Here is a 19,317-nt window from a genome sequence, read left to right on the forward strand (position 1 = left end):
ACTCCTGAAAAATTTTTAACATTCTCATTTAGTAATGATTGGATGGTATACTTAATTGGCATAGCTCATCAGAAATCTGAAAGGGCAAAATCTAAGTCAAATTACTGTCATGTTAATCAAGATAATGAAAGAATCCTCCAACACTGATCAGAATTAAGATCTATATATTGATGCAACGTTGTTACAAGTAAACAATCATGCAAACTGTGGCAAACTACAGAGGAAACAGACCACACTTGACATTTAATAGCACAATAAGGTATCAAAATCAATCCCACAGAATCAATACAGAACTAAAGGTGTAAACCCAGACATGTATTCATAGAACACACATTCTGTATAGGAAGAAGTATTTTTCTCAGTAGGAAAACGTAGATGAGAGATAGCAGTTCACCACAAAACTGTCAATGATATGTACAATACTATTCAAAAATGAATGACAAAATGAAATGCATGTTTCTGTATCACTCTATTTAGCTAACACAACACACCTGCATTCTAAGATGTTTAAAGATAAGTGTTGTAAGTTACCAGTTGTACAATCCAGAAAGCTTTAAAGAAAGCAAAATCAAATATTTTCAATTAGAAACCCCTTTTTTCCTGCAAGTAAGGTCCACAGAACAAATGACATTAATATAACTTACTGATATAGATACATGTGTATGTACATATAAATAAAAAACCCCACAGAATCCACCTAATAAAGGCAGTTATTCAGTGAATATTAATGACAAGGCTTGCTCAAAAGGCTATTGACTTGTCTGCCAGCTACAGTCTCAGTTTTGAATCTGGATCTACATGGAGACCTGTCAAGTCACTGTGAAGCTCCATGAAGTCAAATGCCTTCTAAATGCTGAGCAGGTTCTTTACCAAGGCAATATTTTTCCACAAACAGAGAAATATCTTTTCCCTAAGCTTGGTTTTCAAACAGTAGTTTCTGAGGTGACAAAGACTGAATCCTGTAAAAGGTTTGTAAAACAATCAGACACAATGAGCTAGATCCAGTTTGTGTCATTAAAAGATCAGCACAATGACAATGTGGCCAAGCAGAATAAGAACAGTAGTTACGTAGTTCACACATGCACAAGACAGGAGTGAAAAAATGAGGCTTTTAAAATTGATTTTCATTTTGCCAAGATTTTGTTACAAACTTCAGCGAAAAAAATCTCTTGTGGTTGAACCAAATATCTTCTATCTCATTTCCAAGTGATGCAAAGTCCATTTTTCCTATTTTGGTAGGAGTTTTTGGGATTGGTTACATTACTACCATATCCAAAACCGAAGAACACCACTTATAAAGCAGGAGCTCTAGATACCACAGTATATTTACAGTAATAAACAGAAAAAGAAATCAAGATGTAAAGAAAAAAAGACAGGAAAATGGTTCACAGTTATATCTACAATAAAGCATTTAAAATAAAACTACTGCACATCAACTTGAGGCCTTGCCCCAACCTCATGGAAACAAATTACTGCTTCTGAAGAGACAATAGTAGGCTTCAGGTAAGAGTTTTCACTCCTCAGAAGTACTGAGAGCAATTAAAAACAAAGATTTAATAAAATTGTAGCCACAGCAAATCTGAGGATAAAACCCCTTTGCAATGAAATTTAAGTTCTCTTTCTACTAAACACAGGTAGAAGTAACTAATTAGAGGGTTAATGCCTGTATTTTAATTAATGCTGGATTTCCAAAATTGTCCTACATACTCAACTCTCACTGACCTAGGAGTTGGTAAAGTTCACTTCTTAAAACAGTGTCAATTACAGTTAATAATTCTCTCCCCATTTTAACATGTAAAATTTAAATTCTGCAGTTGCCTGAAATAAAGCTTCATCTATCATTCTGAGGTGAATTAAGTGCCCCACTTTACTAATAATGAATGACTTCACAGAAAGCTCAACATAAAAAGCAGAAAACTGGAATTACCACTAATGAGAACACCCTTAGCTGAAGTCAGAGGCCCCACCTGAGGCAGCTGTACTGGAATAGCAGGAATGAACTTGCTAAGGTGGCACATACCTACTGCCAGCATGCCCATCTCCAGGTCTCCAGACATCTCACGGCATATGCTGCTTTCGATGTCCCGGTTACACATCCTCTGGTACTCGCTGAAGACTGCAAATGGAAAAGAAAGATTGCAGTTCCACAACAAGAAGTGGCACTGGAATGTGCTGGACGGCTTCATTTCAGTAGCACTTCTCAGCTGGATACTACAGTGTACTCACGTTAGCTTGAGCATCTCAAGGATTAATACTGTTATCAACCATTTACATGTTATCGTGCTCCTCCTAGCTTGCCTAGATGTGTCCTTTTCATTAAAGGGCTAGACCAAGAAAGCACTGCAATTTTTTAGGAAAGCTTCAGGTCTCAATAAAGTTAAGAAGAGAATATTCAGGTTCTCATACACACCCCTTTCCTCCATATACGTACCTCGCACCCCAACAGCACAATGCAAAAGTTCTATGTAGTTACTAAAACATTTTCACCACAACAGACTGATGTAGCACCTTACATTAGCAAGTAAAAGGGGAAGGATTTCAAGTACCTTGCACACACAAGAATGCAAGACTGAAACAATTCTAGTTTTTCAATTCATTCATCAGAGGATCATTTGAACAAGTATGACCTCTACCTGCTCTGATATCAAAGAAAAGTGACTCTTGCTTTTCCTCAGCAGAATTCACCCTGCTTTTCATTGGTATCTTGTTTGGCTCATTTTACAGAGGGAGGAAATTCGGGCACAGAGCAGTGCTGTACATTTTTATCATTACACACAACAGAATCAAGTTACAGTTTACCCACGACATCATTACCTGCTCTAAGGTGGGCCCTGCTTCTTGCACACAGTATGGCATTGAACTTGGATTCATCAGTTCCTAGACGGTTCTCTCCAGCTGCATACAACTCCTGAGCACAGAAGGGAATTCACACTTCATTACTCAGAAAAGCAGTCAGGCTGAACAGCTGAGTTACAGATTTGCTTCCTTACAGCCTCTCCTCCTTTTATAATTATTTCTTAGCCTATCCATTACTGCAAAACAGGAGCAAGCAATAAATAGCAACTAGTTCTAACCTTCCTATAATATACTATGCTTGCAGTCTTCCTAGCTTGCTGATGCAGAAGTGCTCGAACACAAGAGCTCCAGATTACTAAATGAAGGGACATTGTTCAAGAAGTACCTGAAAATTGTTCTTCCTAACAGTCCTTACATCTAGCTTTTCTTCTACAATTCTAGGCGTGCTCTGGGACGTTCTTGTGTTTTGGCTAAGGCATACTATGTAGAAAGCTAATGACATTACTATTGAAATTACACTCGTATGGCTAAAACAATCCAGGGTTTTTCCTTTGCTATGTAGTGAAATTGAACATACAGAAAAGAAATGGGGCAATGAATAGTTTAAAATTTAATCCACACACATATCTCAAATCTCTTTGGACAATTTCCTTAGAAAGCGGCACAATCCAACACTTGGAAAAGCCAAAGATCTGACAGAATGAGAGGTAAAATATCCTATGGACTGTACTCCCAAGAGCTTCATCTTTGTACTGCATCTACATGGCTCTAATGCTCTGTCACAGCTTTTATATCTCTTCCATCCACTCAAAGATAAGCACTGCATCAGAAGTCATTACAAGGTGCTCAAAACTAACAGTAAGCAGAATCCACACAGCCAAATTTCAGCATATTGAGCTGACTATACTCAGAAACAATGAAGCATTTCTACTGACCTGTACATCTCTTTGGACAACAGACATGTCAACATTTGTACTTTCATCTCTGTTTCCCTGAAAGAATTAGAAGATCCCGAAGTGTTACTGGTGGGCTTTGATGGGCTGCCTTTTTTTAAATTAAAAAAACCCAAACCAAACAACCAAAACCAAACCAAACAAAATCCACGTCACCTACAAACACAAAACAAACGAATTCCAAAATCCCAGCAGCCAAGTACCTGAGCAAGTGAAATTAAAAGCCTCTGAAAGTGCCCAGACGTGTCACTTTTTATTGCTTCCTCCAGAGTTTTCTTATATTCTGGAAAAGAGATAATCATTAATCGTCATACAACTCTGCTCATTTCCAAAATTCTTACTAGCACTCAGTGATTGAGTAAGAAAAGGAAGAAAATTTTGATGCAAAAGATCAAACCTGCTTTATAGACCCTGTTGAGTTCCTGAATATGCTCATTACTGCGGGAAGCTAAGATTTCAATGAGACAATTTTCATCCGTGCCAACACCCTAAAGCAAATAAAGGAGAAACACTTCAGATTCTTGATTTCTACAACCTAGTACAAAAGAAATGTAACAAAATTATACAGGAAAAAAATCAGAATATAACCTTGTATAGGAAGTCAAAGCAAGTAATCCCAAATAAATCCAAACTTTTAAATGGCAATCAAGTATTTTATCAGCTCAACTATTTCCTCAATGTTATAAATTTTTATCTCCTACACAAACCTTTATAGCTTCCTTGATTTCATAAGCATCAAACATGACAGGTGTCTTCATCATTGCCAAGATTGTCCTCTCAAAGTTACCTGAGAGCTCAGACTTGAGATCCTTGATCAAATCCTAATGAGAAGGAAAAACAAGGAAAAAATGCATAAAGACCAAACTTGACAAAAGCAAGCACCAAAAATACACATTTTACTAAGAATTCTTTATGCATAAGCACCAGTAATTTATGTTCAAAGTAGAGCTATTCCACTTAACACTAAAACCAGTATAATGGTATGTGTACACTGAGGCCATTTAGGTCCAATTAAATAGACTGCACAGATCCAAGAGTCAAAGTAACCATTTAGCATAGAAATTGCTTTACATGTCTCATCTGCAACACTGCATGAAGAAGTCAAGCGTGGGTAAAAAGTAGAACTCTGAACTGGCTATTACTTAAGAACCATCTTCCCCTAATGCTCCTTCCAATCTTTTTTCCCACCACTAAGTCTCCTTACTGCCACTGAAGGGATGCAGGCTCTCATTTCTTCTCCCTTCTGTTCTCACAATGTACTTACCTTTCCATAAGCTGTTTTGAAGGACAGGATTATCTGCTGCCGTTGCTTGTTTGAACGACTTCCAAGACAATCGATGATTGCCTGCTCATCGGTTCCTGTACACACAGAGACACCATAGAATGAGTGAGGATTCAGCTTTCTGTCTCTATTTCATCCTGTTCTAAACCAGGGACATGATTGCCTTGAATTTATCGACAGTATCTACTCTTGTGTACAACCACAGAACTTCAAGCTCACAAACACAGTAAGAATACAAAGAAAACCTCAACCAAACTCATGATATTGTTTATGCTCACATGAACTTCCAGTAATGCTTCTGATAACCAAGGACTCGGTACACACTCAGTCTCACTCAGTACACACATAGCAATAGAAAAATGCCAGTGCTCAATGGAGATGCAATTCTACTTTGAACTGAAAAGTAAATCCTCAGACTGCTCACCAAATCCTTTCATGGCCTTCCTTAAGACTTCTGCATCCCTCAGAGGGTCAAAGCCCGGTGCATCAGTGATTGTACCTCGGTTTCTGTGCTGAAATGAGATCAATAGTGTTAAACAACAGTAGTGTTAACAGCATATTAGTGTCAAATAGCAAAAAACTGTGGTTTACTGCTTAAGAAAGATGATCACTTATCAGTTTTCTTTTTGTGAGAAAAGTAATAGAGAAAACTCAAACCAACTCTGCCTTAAGCAATTTTTCAATTTCTAGACACAAATTACAAGAAAACGCAAGATCAAGGTTTGCTGACATTAAATCTGCTCTCCAATTAATTAAGGTTTGATGATACTGTATATACCACTGGCAATACTTGCTAAAGTTAGGAAAGGCAAGATTAATTAATTTGACTTCATATCAAAACTTTTTTTCTTGGATACCATGGTAAAACATAATTTCTTTCAAGACCATATATGCCTATAGTGCTTGCATTTGCAAAAGGTTCCATTTCTCTCTTTACCCAAACTTGTCCTAACTTTCTTTTCAATTTTGGGATCGGTTTACACTAATACACACAAAGAAAATGCAGAGGAACATATATACAGTCACACCTCGATCGAAAAGCAGTGAATGCTCTTACTGTTACAGGAGTGACTGCAGGCCCTGTAGTTCCTGAGTAAGAGGGCATAGACGGGTTCACAGCTGGACCTGCTGGATAACTTGGCATGGGCTGCTGCCCTGGGTGAGTTGCTGGAAGGCCTGGATAGCTCATAGGCTGCTGAGCAGGCGGTGGTGTGGGCTGGCCTGGCACAGGGCCGCCCCCATATCCCGGGTAAGGTGGCATTCCGGATGGGGGATTTCCTCCAGGCGGAGCGTACCCTCCATACGAGGGCTGCTGTCCTGGAGGGGGTTGCCCAAAGCCACCTGGAGGAACTGGTGGATAACCCCCAGGTGTGGAAGGATACATGCTTTGTGGTACATTTGCCCCTCCAAACGTTCCTGCCAGGTTGGATGCCTGCAATGACAGCAATAAAAGAGAGAGGAAGGAGCACCAAAAGCTGAATTTCAGAAACATGCTTAGTACAATACAAGCTCCCTCCCCACCAACACAGACAGATAGCTCTTTATCTGCAAAAGGTAGCAAGCAGGATGGAAAAATATAGCTAAACTTTACACCAAATAGCCCTTTCTTTGCCCATGGCTGCCTTGTGTGATCACAAGGGTGCATCTGGATGCAAGGATTTTAGGCAACCTTTGTCCCTTTTATGATGTGTTAGCAGTTTACAACTAGCAGGAGTTCCTGGACTACATTTGGAAAGACTTCTGCAGAAACTGAAATTAAGATGTCCCACTTCACATCAAAATCTTATCACTGAAACCCCTCTTCTAGAGAGAAACCAGAAATGACATTGGATGACTGCAGCACTGTCAGAAACTAGTTGCTGTGGATATAGGCTCATGCATCCTAGATAGCTGGTTGTTCAATTTGCCTGCTGGCTACCAAATCACTTCATTTAATCACTGCCTCAGAAAAACATCTATGATGCAAGTATCTTCCTACAAACTGCATTCCTTATGCAGCATAACAGATTTCTGAAGACTAAAGTTGTCAGAAGTGTCACTCACTTCTGCTCTATGAAAAAAAAAATCCCATTGACTGAAGAAAATGTAGACATTCCCAATGTAAAAGGTTTTTACTTCCGTCTGTTAAACATTGGTGTTTGTAAGAGACTGCCGATCCATATTCTTTTCAAGGACAAATCATTGATACCTCTAATTATACAGCTTTTTTCCTTACTCTGGTCAAAATCCAGGTAAATAGGCAAAATCCAGACTGTGTTTGCCCATATAAATTCCTCTACACAGCAAATGCCAAGTTATATTAGTTTTATGCCCATGACTTTTGAAGTTATACTGTTAACAACATTTAACTAGTGCTCTGTTTTCCTAAAATAAGAAATAGCTTGCAGTAACCATTTTCCTCAATAGGCAATATTGAATGCTCAACACCTAAACAGATTAGACACAAAGGCACAGAATTCAAGTGATGAACCTCACAGTGACAATTCCAGAAGCACAACTTTGCCCTTAAGGACATCACAGCAGAACACATTAAATGAAAGCAAACTCACCATTCCAGCCATGTGGCTGGGGTTGAACTGGTTGGCATAGCCAGCCACATTTTCCAGACCAATTGGAGGTGGATTTGAAGGTGGATAGGCAGCACCACCCCAAGGACTGCTACCTGAAATCAAACACAGATGTGCTGAAACAAGAAACTATGCCTTTTGAAAGTTCTTAATACTTAAATTTCTAATGTCATGTATTTTCAACACTACCAGGGAAATCAACTGAAGAGGTGCAGGATAGCACTACAATTATTATAAAAAGAGAAGTCTCACTGAGTATTTCTAATCATGTTAGTTAGCACTGACTCTGTAAGTTCTCACTTGAAACAACTCTAAACCTATTTGAAGGTTAACACTAAATGTTAATACCATATTTTAACTTGAGAGCACCTAAAGTACAAAGTTGTTTGGGTATTCCAGTAGGAAGATATTAATTCCACTTACTTTGCTAATTTGAGAGCCGTCCACAGAGCACAAAAGTATATTTCCACCAAAGTCATAAAACCTGTCTGCACACAGCAGTATAGTCTTAAGACAGAATACTCTGCTGAGAAATAGGCTTTATCCTCCTGGCTAGTTGGGCTTCTCACTGTGCACTGCTTCCCCTTCCTGAGCTAGGCTACATAACGCCACATTTCACCACACCTGCATGACTCCAGTCCTTTCTTTCTAGCTTACAACAACACTAACAACTGTGAAGTTCAGCTTGACAACCAAGCAGTGGTTGAGTATTTCATCAGCTTTATGTTATTATTAATTGCTACCCCTTTTAATAGCCCTCTCCCTCTTGTACACAACCACCTGCCTAAGAATAGTGAACTAAGGATAATTTCCAGTTTCTTTAAGTGATATGGTTGTCAGTTGTATGGATGATTTCTCCCCATATTCGTCTCACTACCCACTTTGAAGACTCAGTATCAACCAGACATTGATCCTTGTCATTTATTGGATTTGGTCAAGCTAAGACCATTTCCTGATGCTCTGTGCTTTATTTGAGAATGAAACTGGACATTACTATATGAGCACATGGCAGAACACACATATTAGACAAATCAGAATCCCCAGCCCAGATAAAACAGGATTTAACAAGCAAGTACAGAAAGCTTTGGGGAGTCAAGGAAACCCTCCACATTGCTGTTCTTCATCTATGCCACGTTTCCACTCCAGAGAGGACCATCACTGCATTTAATGTTTACTTCATCAGAACAACTTACCTGGGGCAGCTGGTGGGTATCCACCTGCTGGGGGATAGCCTGGGTAACTCATTGCAAAGACCTGCAAAGCATGTGTGACACAGTTATCTTCTGTAATGCTTCACTCATTACGCCACATAACACTAAGAGGCAACAGCTATGCACTAGCCAGTTACCAAAATGTAGACATAACCTGCACACTGTCCCAGCTTTTCCCTTAGAAACCTCTTCCCATTTCCTGACTAATAAACAGATAGCTAAGCAGTTGCAGAGTCACTCCTCACACCGTTTTTCTCATTTGTTGCAGTTGCTACTTAGTGCTTGGTCTATTATGTTGTTAGGGATGCACTACTTGAACTTGCTTCCTTTACCATGCTATTAAAACCTCCAGAAGTTTCCAGCATATACAGAACTGTCTTAGCAATGAAGAGTAGAAAATCATCTGACAAAAAAGCAACATCTTCAAGTGAGTAACTAAAAGAAGTTGTTAGAAGGCACCGAAATGCAAACATCTGCAGAAGTGCAAGGTCAGAGTAAGAAGCAGAAGGGATACACTTTCATGCTTACAGCATTGCCATAAAATATGAAGGGCTTACTGACAGGATAAGATCACTAGAACAAATTGAGTCTCTCAAAATGGATAGCGCCTCTGTCAGCACAGAAGTGCACAAAGTCATTAGCTGTCCAAAACAGAAGTGGAGGTCAAAAAGGAAGAACAGCTAAATGAAGGACAAAATGAAAACTGGCTTCCAGAATACAAGGGCCTTATTTTAAACAGAACAGCTACCAGGAAGAATGGTAAAAGTAACTATGAAGAAAAATATCTATAACGAGTGTTAACTTTTTGAAGGTTATTTTTAATGACAAGCCACATTATATTTTTAGAATTGCTGTGTCAATTATCCCATTCCCCCCCCCCCCTTTCCCCTAAAGCACTACCTTTTGCATCTGGCATGTTTTGCTGTGTTTTGGGTTTCAGCTGTGGAATTTTGTTTTAGATTTGGTTTGAGTTGGCAGGGGTGCTGTTCTTGTGAAATTGTTTTCATTTTGCATGATCACATTAAGTTCTCTTTCTGGTTTGCATGGCTCTATTGCATGGCAACACTGAAATGGAGAAACACCTTTTTTGTGGTTTCTTTTTTAATAAGGAAATAAAATTAGGAAATCTGCAATTTACTTAAAAACTGTTTGGACTTCATGCTGCAATACTCATTTAAATTTAAAGAGCGAGAAATGAACTAACAGAAACTGCAATGAACAGAGCACACTGAAGTTATAACCCTACTTTACTTCTGCTCCAGTATGTAGCATCTAACAGAATCAATAAATACGTGAATGCAGCTTCTCAGCATTAGAAAAGCAATGCCTGCTGTTAGCCATGCAAAGACTGACCCCAAACTCACGAGGGCGAGAAACAAAACGCAAAGCACCTATTCTCCCTCTGCTGCTGGAAAACGAGCAGACAGCTTCCTCCCTCCGGGCCCCACAACTGTCAGAGGCTGGAGCTGCCGAGCCCCGGGCCCGCGCTGCCACCTCCGGGCAGGTACCCGAGCGTGGCAGGGCAGAGAGGCCAGCAGAATAAAAATAACACTACAAAAACTCAACAGAAGGCAGCCCGGCACACTTCAGAGCCTCTCTCATTCAGAAATGGGCTTTGTGTAATAAAGCATGGAAAAATGAAAAAGAGCAATTATTAGCACATCACTCAAAAACCAACCAAAGAACCCCCACAATCTAGATTCTTAGCATGCATAATGTCAATGTGTACATTTACAACACCAAAATCACTGCTATTTCTTCAGGTAAAATCGTAATTATATTTTTAGTTATTTTTTAGCTTTACATATAAATACAATAAAGACAAGGTACTCAAAAATTGTGAGATGCCTTTTTCAATAAAGCTTTAGATACAAATTTAAGGCAAAGAACCGTTTTCTGTGGTAGAGGCTGAGAAGCAATGGGAAAAGTTTGTTTTTCTTAGCAAGTCTGTTTGATTGCTTTTAACCCCATATAGAACGCTCATTTCAAATTGGAAAAACCCCCGAGATTAAAAGAGCCTTTTGGCTATGGAAGCTGAGGTTGAGGAAAAAAAAACCAGCCAACTTCAGCAACCTGAAAAAAAATGCTAGTTTCTATATAAAAATGTTCCACTTCTTCTGAACACTGTATTTACCTAGGGCTTTTCCAAGGGGAAATTTTCCCAGACTGGTTTGATTCCAGGCAAACTAGAGCTGCAAACACACTGACTTCTCATGTTCAGAAACATCCCTGATCACCACCTTTTCCACAGTGCCTTTGAGCCTCTGTTGGCCAACACTCTAAATTTAGAAATATTAACATCGAAAGTTACTTTTCCCAACCACTCCCTCAACCCAGCCTCCATGTCATCTTCTACTCTCATCTTCCACACTTTCTCCTCCTACACCCACAATATTTTACTAAAATTCTTCGTGATGAGCAGCAGTTGCCTGCTGATAACAAAGGGGTGACACAGGCGAGGGAACAGAAGATATGGAAACCCACCCTGCTGTGCAAACATTGCGTGGGAGGACACAGGAACAGCAAGGTCTCTGTTTGCTCAGTCAAAAAAAAAGTAGTGCATAAGACGAGGGAAAAATCCAAACAACCAAACCACACACGGAAAGAGGGAGTGCCTTGAAGAAAATAAAGAACAACTACTGTCAAGGTCCTCTCCCCATTCCCAGTATTCAATCCCAGAGGTCCATCTCAGAACTTTAAATAAAGACCTGAGGTTTTACTCCCACAGTGTACATTGCTATCATGCTTCACACTGCAAGCTATAAACCACTCAGGCCCTTGAGCATTTTTCTGCTGCTTGGCAAAGCTAAGAGGGAACAGACACGTTCAGAAAAGATTAAATCTGTGACAGACTTTCAACAGGAATCTTGAAAATACGCCTCTGTAAGATACAGTACAGAAGGACTACAACTCAAAAAATTTATAACAAAACTACAAATTCCATAACGGCAGAAATAAAGAAGAAAACTTCAAGGCTGCCAGAAAAGTTCTGTTTCAAGGTGCAATAGCAATAAGCTCAGCCATTGCATTCACACTCATTCCTGGAATTTATTTAGTGGCTGCTGTTCAGGCTCCAGCTATGCCATGGTACAATAACTTCAGAACAAAAAAGGATGAAAAACCATAATGTTTATTAGTTCAAAATTATTTAATAATGCCCATTTCACAGGGATCACTGAGTATAGTTAAACCCTTGGCCTTGACTCCTCCACAAGGTTAATTACCAGGATATAGTAGACAAAGCAGCCTGAAGCTATAAATTACAGTACCTGCTCTGAGACTGATCCCTGATTGTGAAACCAGCAGAACAGAATTTACCACCTCACAATATACTGTCGTTTTTCATCAGATATGAGCTCAGGCATCCAGCACTGTGCTTTTCCAAGACAAGGACAAACCACAGTCAGCACTGAACCAGCTAACTGCTATTTACCAGCCTGAGCAAGATTTATCTTTGACTCAAGCACTGCAGCATACAAGTTGTTCTCTCCTGTATCAGTTGTAATATTTTTCATCCTGATGGATAAACAGTCTGGCAATTTTGTTTTATCATTAAGTCTTCTGTGTCTGTGGCTCCTGCCTAGCCTTCCTTTCACTATGAAAAAAACCTAATTTAGTGGAATGGGTTGATCTTCCAACAAGGCTGAGTTCATGCCAGCCAACACTCAGGAAACCTCTTTTACACAGATCTTATCACTCATTGTTCACCTTTACAAACTTTTACTGGACTTCCTCCAGCAATGTATATTTAAGGAGTATTAATTCATCATCTACTTCCTACAAAAAAAAGCTTCCTTAACAAAAAGCCCAAACAAACTCACAGTTGTGAATAGATGGTGGAACAATAACAAACTCAAATATGAGGTTTTTCTAAAAACTATCCATTTGAATTGCTTGCTAGTATTATGACTCAGGAGCTCTGCCAGTTTTAGTGATCCTTCTAATTCAGTATCATAATCTATTTTATTACAGTAAATAATCTAGCACTTGGACCTGCTGGGGCAAGGGGGTGAGAAAGGTAGCACTTGCAAGCTTTAGTCAAAATAGAACTGAAAAGAGATGCCATGTCCACCAAAGAACAGCTGAATGGGAAGACACACCCATAAGCTACAACTGAGCTGTAAAAATATTACTAAGAACATTCCTGTAGCCTTTCTAGTGACAGAAGCCCTACTCATGGCTTCAAAATCCAAAGAACTTCGTTGAGCTGCATGGACTTTCAATATCTATATGCAGCAAAAACATGAGTTAATTCCAAGAGATCAGTTTCATTTTGGATCCCTACTCTGTCCTGATGCAAGTTCTTCCTTTTGTAGCACACTTCAACACTCTCTTTCAAATATATAAAATATACAGTCAAAACATTTATGACAACACAGATAGACACCTTCCAAACAACAAAACAAGAAAAAAAAAAACAAATTAAGGTTAACAGATGTTTGAAGAAGTAATGGAATGAGGTTGTTCTGTTTCAAACTTGTAACTTGTCACATAAAATCATTTGTTGCAAAAAAAAAAAATACTATAAATAGTCTGAGCGAGGCTCTCAACTGACTAATGCCTCAGGGATTTATACTCCTCTATTTTAAGTTCTACCATGAAAGAATAAATTTTTACACCATTAGTGCAAGTCAGAATATGTAAATACCAATTAGTCCATGAACTACAGCAATAGTGTAGTATTCAGCACCCTAAAATAATTACTAAAAAATATCTGGTTGTTCATTTCTCACCAGCAGGTTTTAATTAGCTGCTGTGCCCGAGCCTGAAGCGCAGAGCCAGGGCGTGGCCCCACGGCAAAGGCAGAGGCACAGGAACAGAAGGACACACGAGGTTTCCATCAGGCCTGCAGCTGCTCGGGCTGCAGAGGGACAGACAGACTGACACCAGGCTGTGCAGTGACAGCTCCCACAGCCGGGCACACCCCACCTGCGGCAAAGGCTCTCTGCCGACAGCCCTGGGACTCCCCAGATGGACACCAGGTACAAAGACATCAGCGTTTTCTTACCAGTGCTGACTTTCACACTTCAGGGCAGGGAAGGCTTACACATTCAGCTGTCCAGCAACACTGGCATGGTTACTACCCCTCAGTGAGCAAATGGACAAACCTTCATTCACTCCAGGCTATAAGGAATTATTCATTTTCAGCTGATTAATTCTTTCCAGGAACAGAATTATTCAAGAACCAACTTAGAGTAGTAAAATAAAGAGACAGGTATTTCCAAGCAACCATAGACAGGAATTTGAAAAGAAAGCAAGACTATACCCCTCAAATCTAGACTGTACTTGAGATCAGCAAGCTTTAGTCCTCAAAGCTTACTACTGAGAAATGTTTTTCCCCCAGAATCCTAACATTTGTAAGATGCGTTTATTCTCCCAGCTAATAGAAAACCAAGTATTTTTTAAACACCGCCAAGCATAGCAAACAATCACTTATTGTGACTATAGATAAGTACACTGTTTACTGAATAAGTGTAAATTCCCATGCTTAAAGTTATCTCTAGCAATAATAAAAGAAATATTCAGCCTGCTTCAGGCAACTTAAGCATTTAATTCAGAGCAACTTACTAGGCCAAAGTCCAAAATCAGATATGTTTTTCTAGCCAAGCCAGAGGTCTTTGGGGTGCAGGAATTAATTATAGAAAGTATCACTTCACATATATATTGACTATAGTTAAGTTTAGCACAATCAAAAGACCTTCAGAAGCATTAAAACTCATCTGGATCTTTAATATGGAACTGATGTATTTGACAGTTCTTAAGCTCACCAGAAGTTAAGATCTAAAAGCCTGAATTGGAAGCCCACCTGTCCTACGGGTGAAGAATTCCCCAATACCCTGAAAAAAACTCTCACCACCCACGCTTTGCAATAAAAGAAAAAAGAAAACCAACCAACCAAACAAAACCAACCAAAACAAGAATTCCAAAAGATTTTTAACCTTCCCTTACCAAGTAAGATAGCATATTCTCTCTCTAACAGACAGCACATAAGGCCAAAAAGGAGGCCACACCTGGAAGAACTTGTTTCCCTTTCTTTGGAGATCTCAAACAAGGCCATTGCTACTGAGCAGAGGGCACAGTGACAGTGCACTGCCCAGGGAACAGCCAGGTAGTGGAGCTGGGTGGGGCTGTGTTTGTTTTATTCAGTTACCACAATCTAACGACTGGCACTGCTCCACATTCAGCATCTGTGACAGCTGAACAGTATGGATACACATACAAACAAAAAACTAGCTGCCAAGCAAGAATCACAGAAAAATGTGACAGAATTGTCTCTTAGAAGGATATCACTGAGTCCCAGCTCTGTCCTATAGCTGACTCCAGGTTTAACCCATTCAGGATCTAACTTCTTATAAAGATTGCCTAGTGAGTGCTGATAAAATCTGCAACAAGCACAGAGCAACAATAGAAGCAATACACAATAAATACATATTGCTGTTCTTAGGTTTGCTTATCTACTTTACATTCTTCCCAGCTTGGGGAACTGAGAAGGAAATTCAGCATTTGTATCAACCACACCCACTTTCAAATAAACTGGCAAAAGTAAAGGGACAACTCAAGTTTCAAATAGGTGAAAGTGCTGCTCATTGAAGGGTAAATAAGCAGCCTTTTCCTTTCCTTTCCTTTCAAAAGTCTTTTGTTACCTTCAAAACAAACTCAAAACAAAACACACTGCATACAGCTAACAACTCCCTGTCCTTATTTGCAACAGTTTACATAAAACACTTAAAAATATAAACAACAAGAAACATGGTTCAAGGTAGTAAACATAAGTGCATGAAATAAACAAAAGAAATAACACTGGTGCCATTACTTAGCTAAATATTTAATGTAATGGAAGCCTCCAAGCACAACTTGAAACTGACAGAGAAGTTTCTACAAATTATTATATAGAGGCTTGGCTAAAAATTAATGAAACTTGCAGTTTGTTCAAAAGCCCTACTATTTCTGTTGTCACAATTAAACTATCTGCTGTTTTCAATTATACCACTGCTTCAACTAGGTTTTTTTAATATATACTTCCACTGCTATCAGAGAACTAGAATTAGGTTGGCTCTATCTTGGCTCTGATTAATGCAGTGCTATTGAACAGACCCTATGAAAGCTCCATCTTCCAAAACTTGCTAGAGGTGTAGTAAACAGCATCTCCTGTAATCTTCAAATCAGTCAAAATTCTTGGCTTGATTTTTTATAGCAGATCAGGTTTTGCATTTTGTTATCTAACACTATGTCTTTACAATTCTGACTACATAAACACCCCCATGAAATAGCTCCATCCCATTGCTGGTGTTGTTATGTTTTTAGTGACTTTTGACATTTCAGAGTTCTCAGACTAACAATTCAAAACTTCTGGAGACTACAAATAATAACCTAAAGAAGGGACAAATCATATGAACGAATGTGATGGCTACTCCAGAAATTTTAAGTACGGACAGATATTTTGGCCCCTGACCTTATACTAAGGTCAGGCAAGAGAAAGGAACAAAAATATCATAAATATTGTTGACATAAAATCATTGGGCACTCAGCAGAAATGTATTGGGGACAGGGTTACAGGCAAACACATAAGCAATTCTCAGTTCAAGTTATCTGCTGCATCAGTGGGAGGAGAGTGGTCCACATGACTCTTACAGCAACTCAAAATAGAGGAAATTATAGAAATAGCCAAGCTATGGGGAAAGGGTTCATACACTCAGGCTTTACAGCAACCATACACTTGCACTGGGTTTGTATTGTTTCTAACATTACCCTGGGTGTTCCAGTAAAGCATTGACTCACTCCGCAGAAAATAACTGTATGCTGGTGGGAGGTAGCAGGGAATGAACCTCCCACCTCTGACAGCAGCCGGGCTTTCAGATGCATAACCCTCATAATCAGCTCCTTCATCAAAACACACCGCAGCAGCACTTCTCTCTCTCGCCAGGCTGCTTTCCCTCCACACCTTCTGTCCCAGCGCCATCTGTCCCCGTCCTAGGCTGAGATGCCTCCCATGCCTCTGCCACTCCCTTCAGAACGTTACTTCTCGACAGTTCCTCCTTAACAGGAAGAAGCTTCCAGGAACTACTATAAATATATTAAAAAAGTATATATATATTCCACAGAGGTACTCCCTTACAGAAACAGGATGGGGACAAGAAGGAACTGCATTTCTGAATATGGAGATATTTGTGCTGTGTTCTGTCACACATATAACTACAGCATAGCAAGAGTTTGAAGAGTTTCCATTTTAGGACAAATAAAGTGTCTTGAAAACACTTAAAGACACTTAATTGTCTTAAAGACATTCGAAGTACATATGGTATAAGAAAAGGTAAAGTATACTACGAGCAGTTTAGAGAAAGGGGCCTTCGGGGGGAGGAAAAAAGCACTGCGTAATGGCCAGCCTACCATCTTAGGCTGCTTTCTTCTGACAACTGCACACACCAAAATTATAAACTCAAGATAAACTACGGACACAGGCAAAGGACCGAACTGTAACTACAACACCAAAGCATGCCCTCTGCTCCGAAACCACATTTCCCCAGGAAGCAGGCGTTGCTTCCTCCCAGCGGCGGAGCTGCCCCGAGCCCGCCCGGCCAGCCCTTGAGGCGCTGCCTGTCACCCGCGGGCTCCGGCCGCCCCAGGATCCCGTCCCCGCGGGGACACGGACACGGGCCCGGCCCACAGCCCCACAGCCCCGGCCCGACCCTGCCACACCGGGGGGCCCCGGCCCCTCGCCCCCATCCCGCCGCGGGGTCGCGCCTACCGAAGGTCCTGCGGAGCCGCTGCTACCACCGCCCGTCGCAGGTGCTGCCGGCGCTGCAGGGCGGTGCCGGGGAGCGGCAGGAGGAGGAGCCGCTGCGGCCCCGGCTCATTCTCTGCCCGCCCCGCCGCGGCCTCCGTGCGAGGGAGGGCCGGGGCCGGCCGGTGAAAAACCTGCCGGGGGCGGCGGGCCCGGGGCGGGCACGGTGAGCGCCGGGGGAACAGCCCCGCACCGGCCCCCGGGGGGGACAGACAGCCCCGCACCGGCCCCCGGGGGGGACAGACAGCCCCGCACCGGCCCCCGGGGGGGACAGACAGCCCCGCACCGGCCCCCGGGGACAGACAGCCCCGCACCGGGCCCCGGGGAGAAACCGCACAACAGGTTTGACCAAGAGGCCCATTGTATAAAAAACAAACGCAGGGTAGCCAAGGTAACTCCGCCCGTCACGTGGGCAGCCCGGGCATTCCCCAGGAGCGCAGCGTCGCCTGACGGACCGGGTGACCTGGACACGGCAAAACCAAATCCTGGTTCAAGTCAAGGTTGTAAACGTTCAGCACAACATCGGATTGAAAACCCCCCCTGACTCTTCTCACCAGGAATTTCAGAAACACACTTTCCAAACACGGTGGTACAGAAATCCCCCATTTTGTATAAAGCATACTTTTCCTTAAGTAAAATTCCACAAAAAATCAAGAGGAAGGAGACTGATCTTGTCGACCTTTTCTAGTACAAGCAGTAATAGCTAAAGGCTTCAATAAACATCTTTTCTTTTTTCCCTACATGCATTCTTTAAAGATGAGTGAAGTTGCTCACATGGAAGCATTTAGAGAGACAAACCAAGATAATAAAAACGAAAAATAAAAAGGGCTAACATTTTCCAATTATATTTCTTTTGCCAAGACACTAATCAAAATAGCAAACACAGCATTATCTAACTGAATCACAGCATTATACAACTTGGGTGGGGAATGAACTTGACTTTGCAGCTGAGAATTTTGTGAACAGGGTCCAGAACCTCTTTTCCAACACTTGCTTCTCTAATACGTAGGCTTTGTAACAGGCAATTTCATTTAGAATGAAACTAATCTGGAGAGATGTGTTCACACTTCTTAAAGCATCCTGTTCAACCACCAATAGCTTTCAGTGGAGGACCTGGGCTTTTGGTCCTCCATACAACTTTCACATACCACAATGGCCAATCATTGAAATACAACAGCTGTGATTGAACTAAAGAAAAGAAATTGCCATTTTTCCCTCTCCCTCATCAAAATTTTAATTGGTACCATAGAGGCCAAGGCTGCACTTGTGGGCAACAGCCACATTTAAAGTAGTCTAAAGCAGGTGAATAGCTGTATTTGAATATAAAAACAGCTGTGGTGGTTTAACCCCAGCCAGCAGCCAAGCCCCACACAGCCTCTCTTCCTCCCTGGCCAGCAAGATCAGGGAGAGAATGAGAGGTAAAATCTGGAAAAACTTGTGTGTTGAGATAAAGACAGTCTAATAGGAAAAGCAAAAGCCACGCACACAGGCAAAGAAAAAGGAATTAATTCTCCACTTCCCATGGGCAGGCAGGTGTTCAGTTATTTCCAGGACAAAAAGACTCCACCACACATAACAGTTACTTGGAAAGATAAATGCCATCACTCCAAATGTCTCCCCTGCTTTCAGAGACTGAGCACAATGTCATACAGGCTGGAATATCCCTTGGGGTCAGTTGGGGTCAGCTGTGTCCCTGCCCAACTTGTTGTGCACCCCTGGACTCCTC

At 41.0% G+C, this 19,317-nt stretch overlaps 1 protein-coding gene across 2 annotated transcripts in view; it reads right to left on the reverse strand.

Annotated features, from left to right (window-relative positions):
- Positions 1–17,679, reverse strand: part of ANXA11 (annexin A11) — a 22,097-nt gene extending 4,418 nt beyond the window's left edge. The window contains exons 1-13 of one of the 2 annotated variants that reach the window (XM_030951491.1): positions 17,556–17,606; positions 9,710–9,874; positions 8,792–8,852; positions 7,581–7,693; positions 6,089–6,463; positions 5,456–5,543; positions 5,014–5,108; positions 4,457–4,570; positions 4,147–4,237; positions 3,953–4,032; positions 3,732–3,788; positions 2,815–2,908; positions 2,021–2,116 (exon numbers count right to left, since the gene is read on the reverse strand). In XM_030951491.1, the coding sequence (XP_030807351.1) occupies positions 2,021–2,116; positions 2,815–2,908; positions 3,732–3,788; positions 3,953–4,032; positions 4,147–4,237; positions 4,457–4,570; positions 5,014–5,108; positions 5,456–5,543; positions 6,089–6,463; positions 7,581–7,693; positions 8,792–8,852; positions 9,710–9,718 (1,273 nt within the window). In that variant the 5' untranslated portion in view covers positions 9,719–9,874; positions 17,556–17,606. Of the gene's footprint in view, positions 1–2,020; positions 2,117–2,814; positions 2,909–3,731; positions 3,789–3,952; positions 4,033–4,146; positions 4,238–4,456; positions 4,571–5,013; positions 5,109–5,455; positions 5,544–6,088; positions 6,464–7,580; positions 7,694–8,791; positions 8,853–9,709; positions 9,875–17,555 lie in introns of both variants that reach the window. The other variant, XM_030951492.1, reaches the window with a different exon arrangement.
- Positions 17,680–19,317: the final 1,638 nt, after the last annotated feature.

The sequence above is a fragment of the Camarhynchus parvulus genome, chromosome 6 (assembly GCF_901933205.1).
Source record: "Camarhynchus parvulus chromosome 6, STF_HiC, whole genome shotgun sequence".
NCBI classification, from domain to species: domain Eukaryota; kingdom Metazoa; phylum Chordata; class Aves; order Passeriformes; family Thraupidae; genus Camarhynchus; species Camarhynchus parvulus.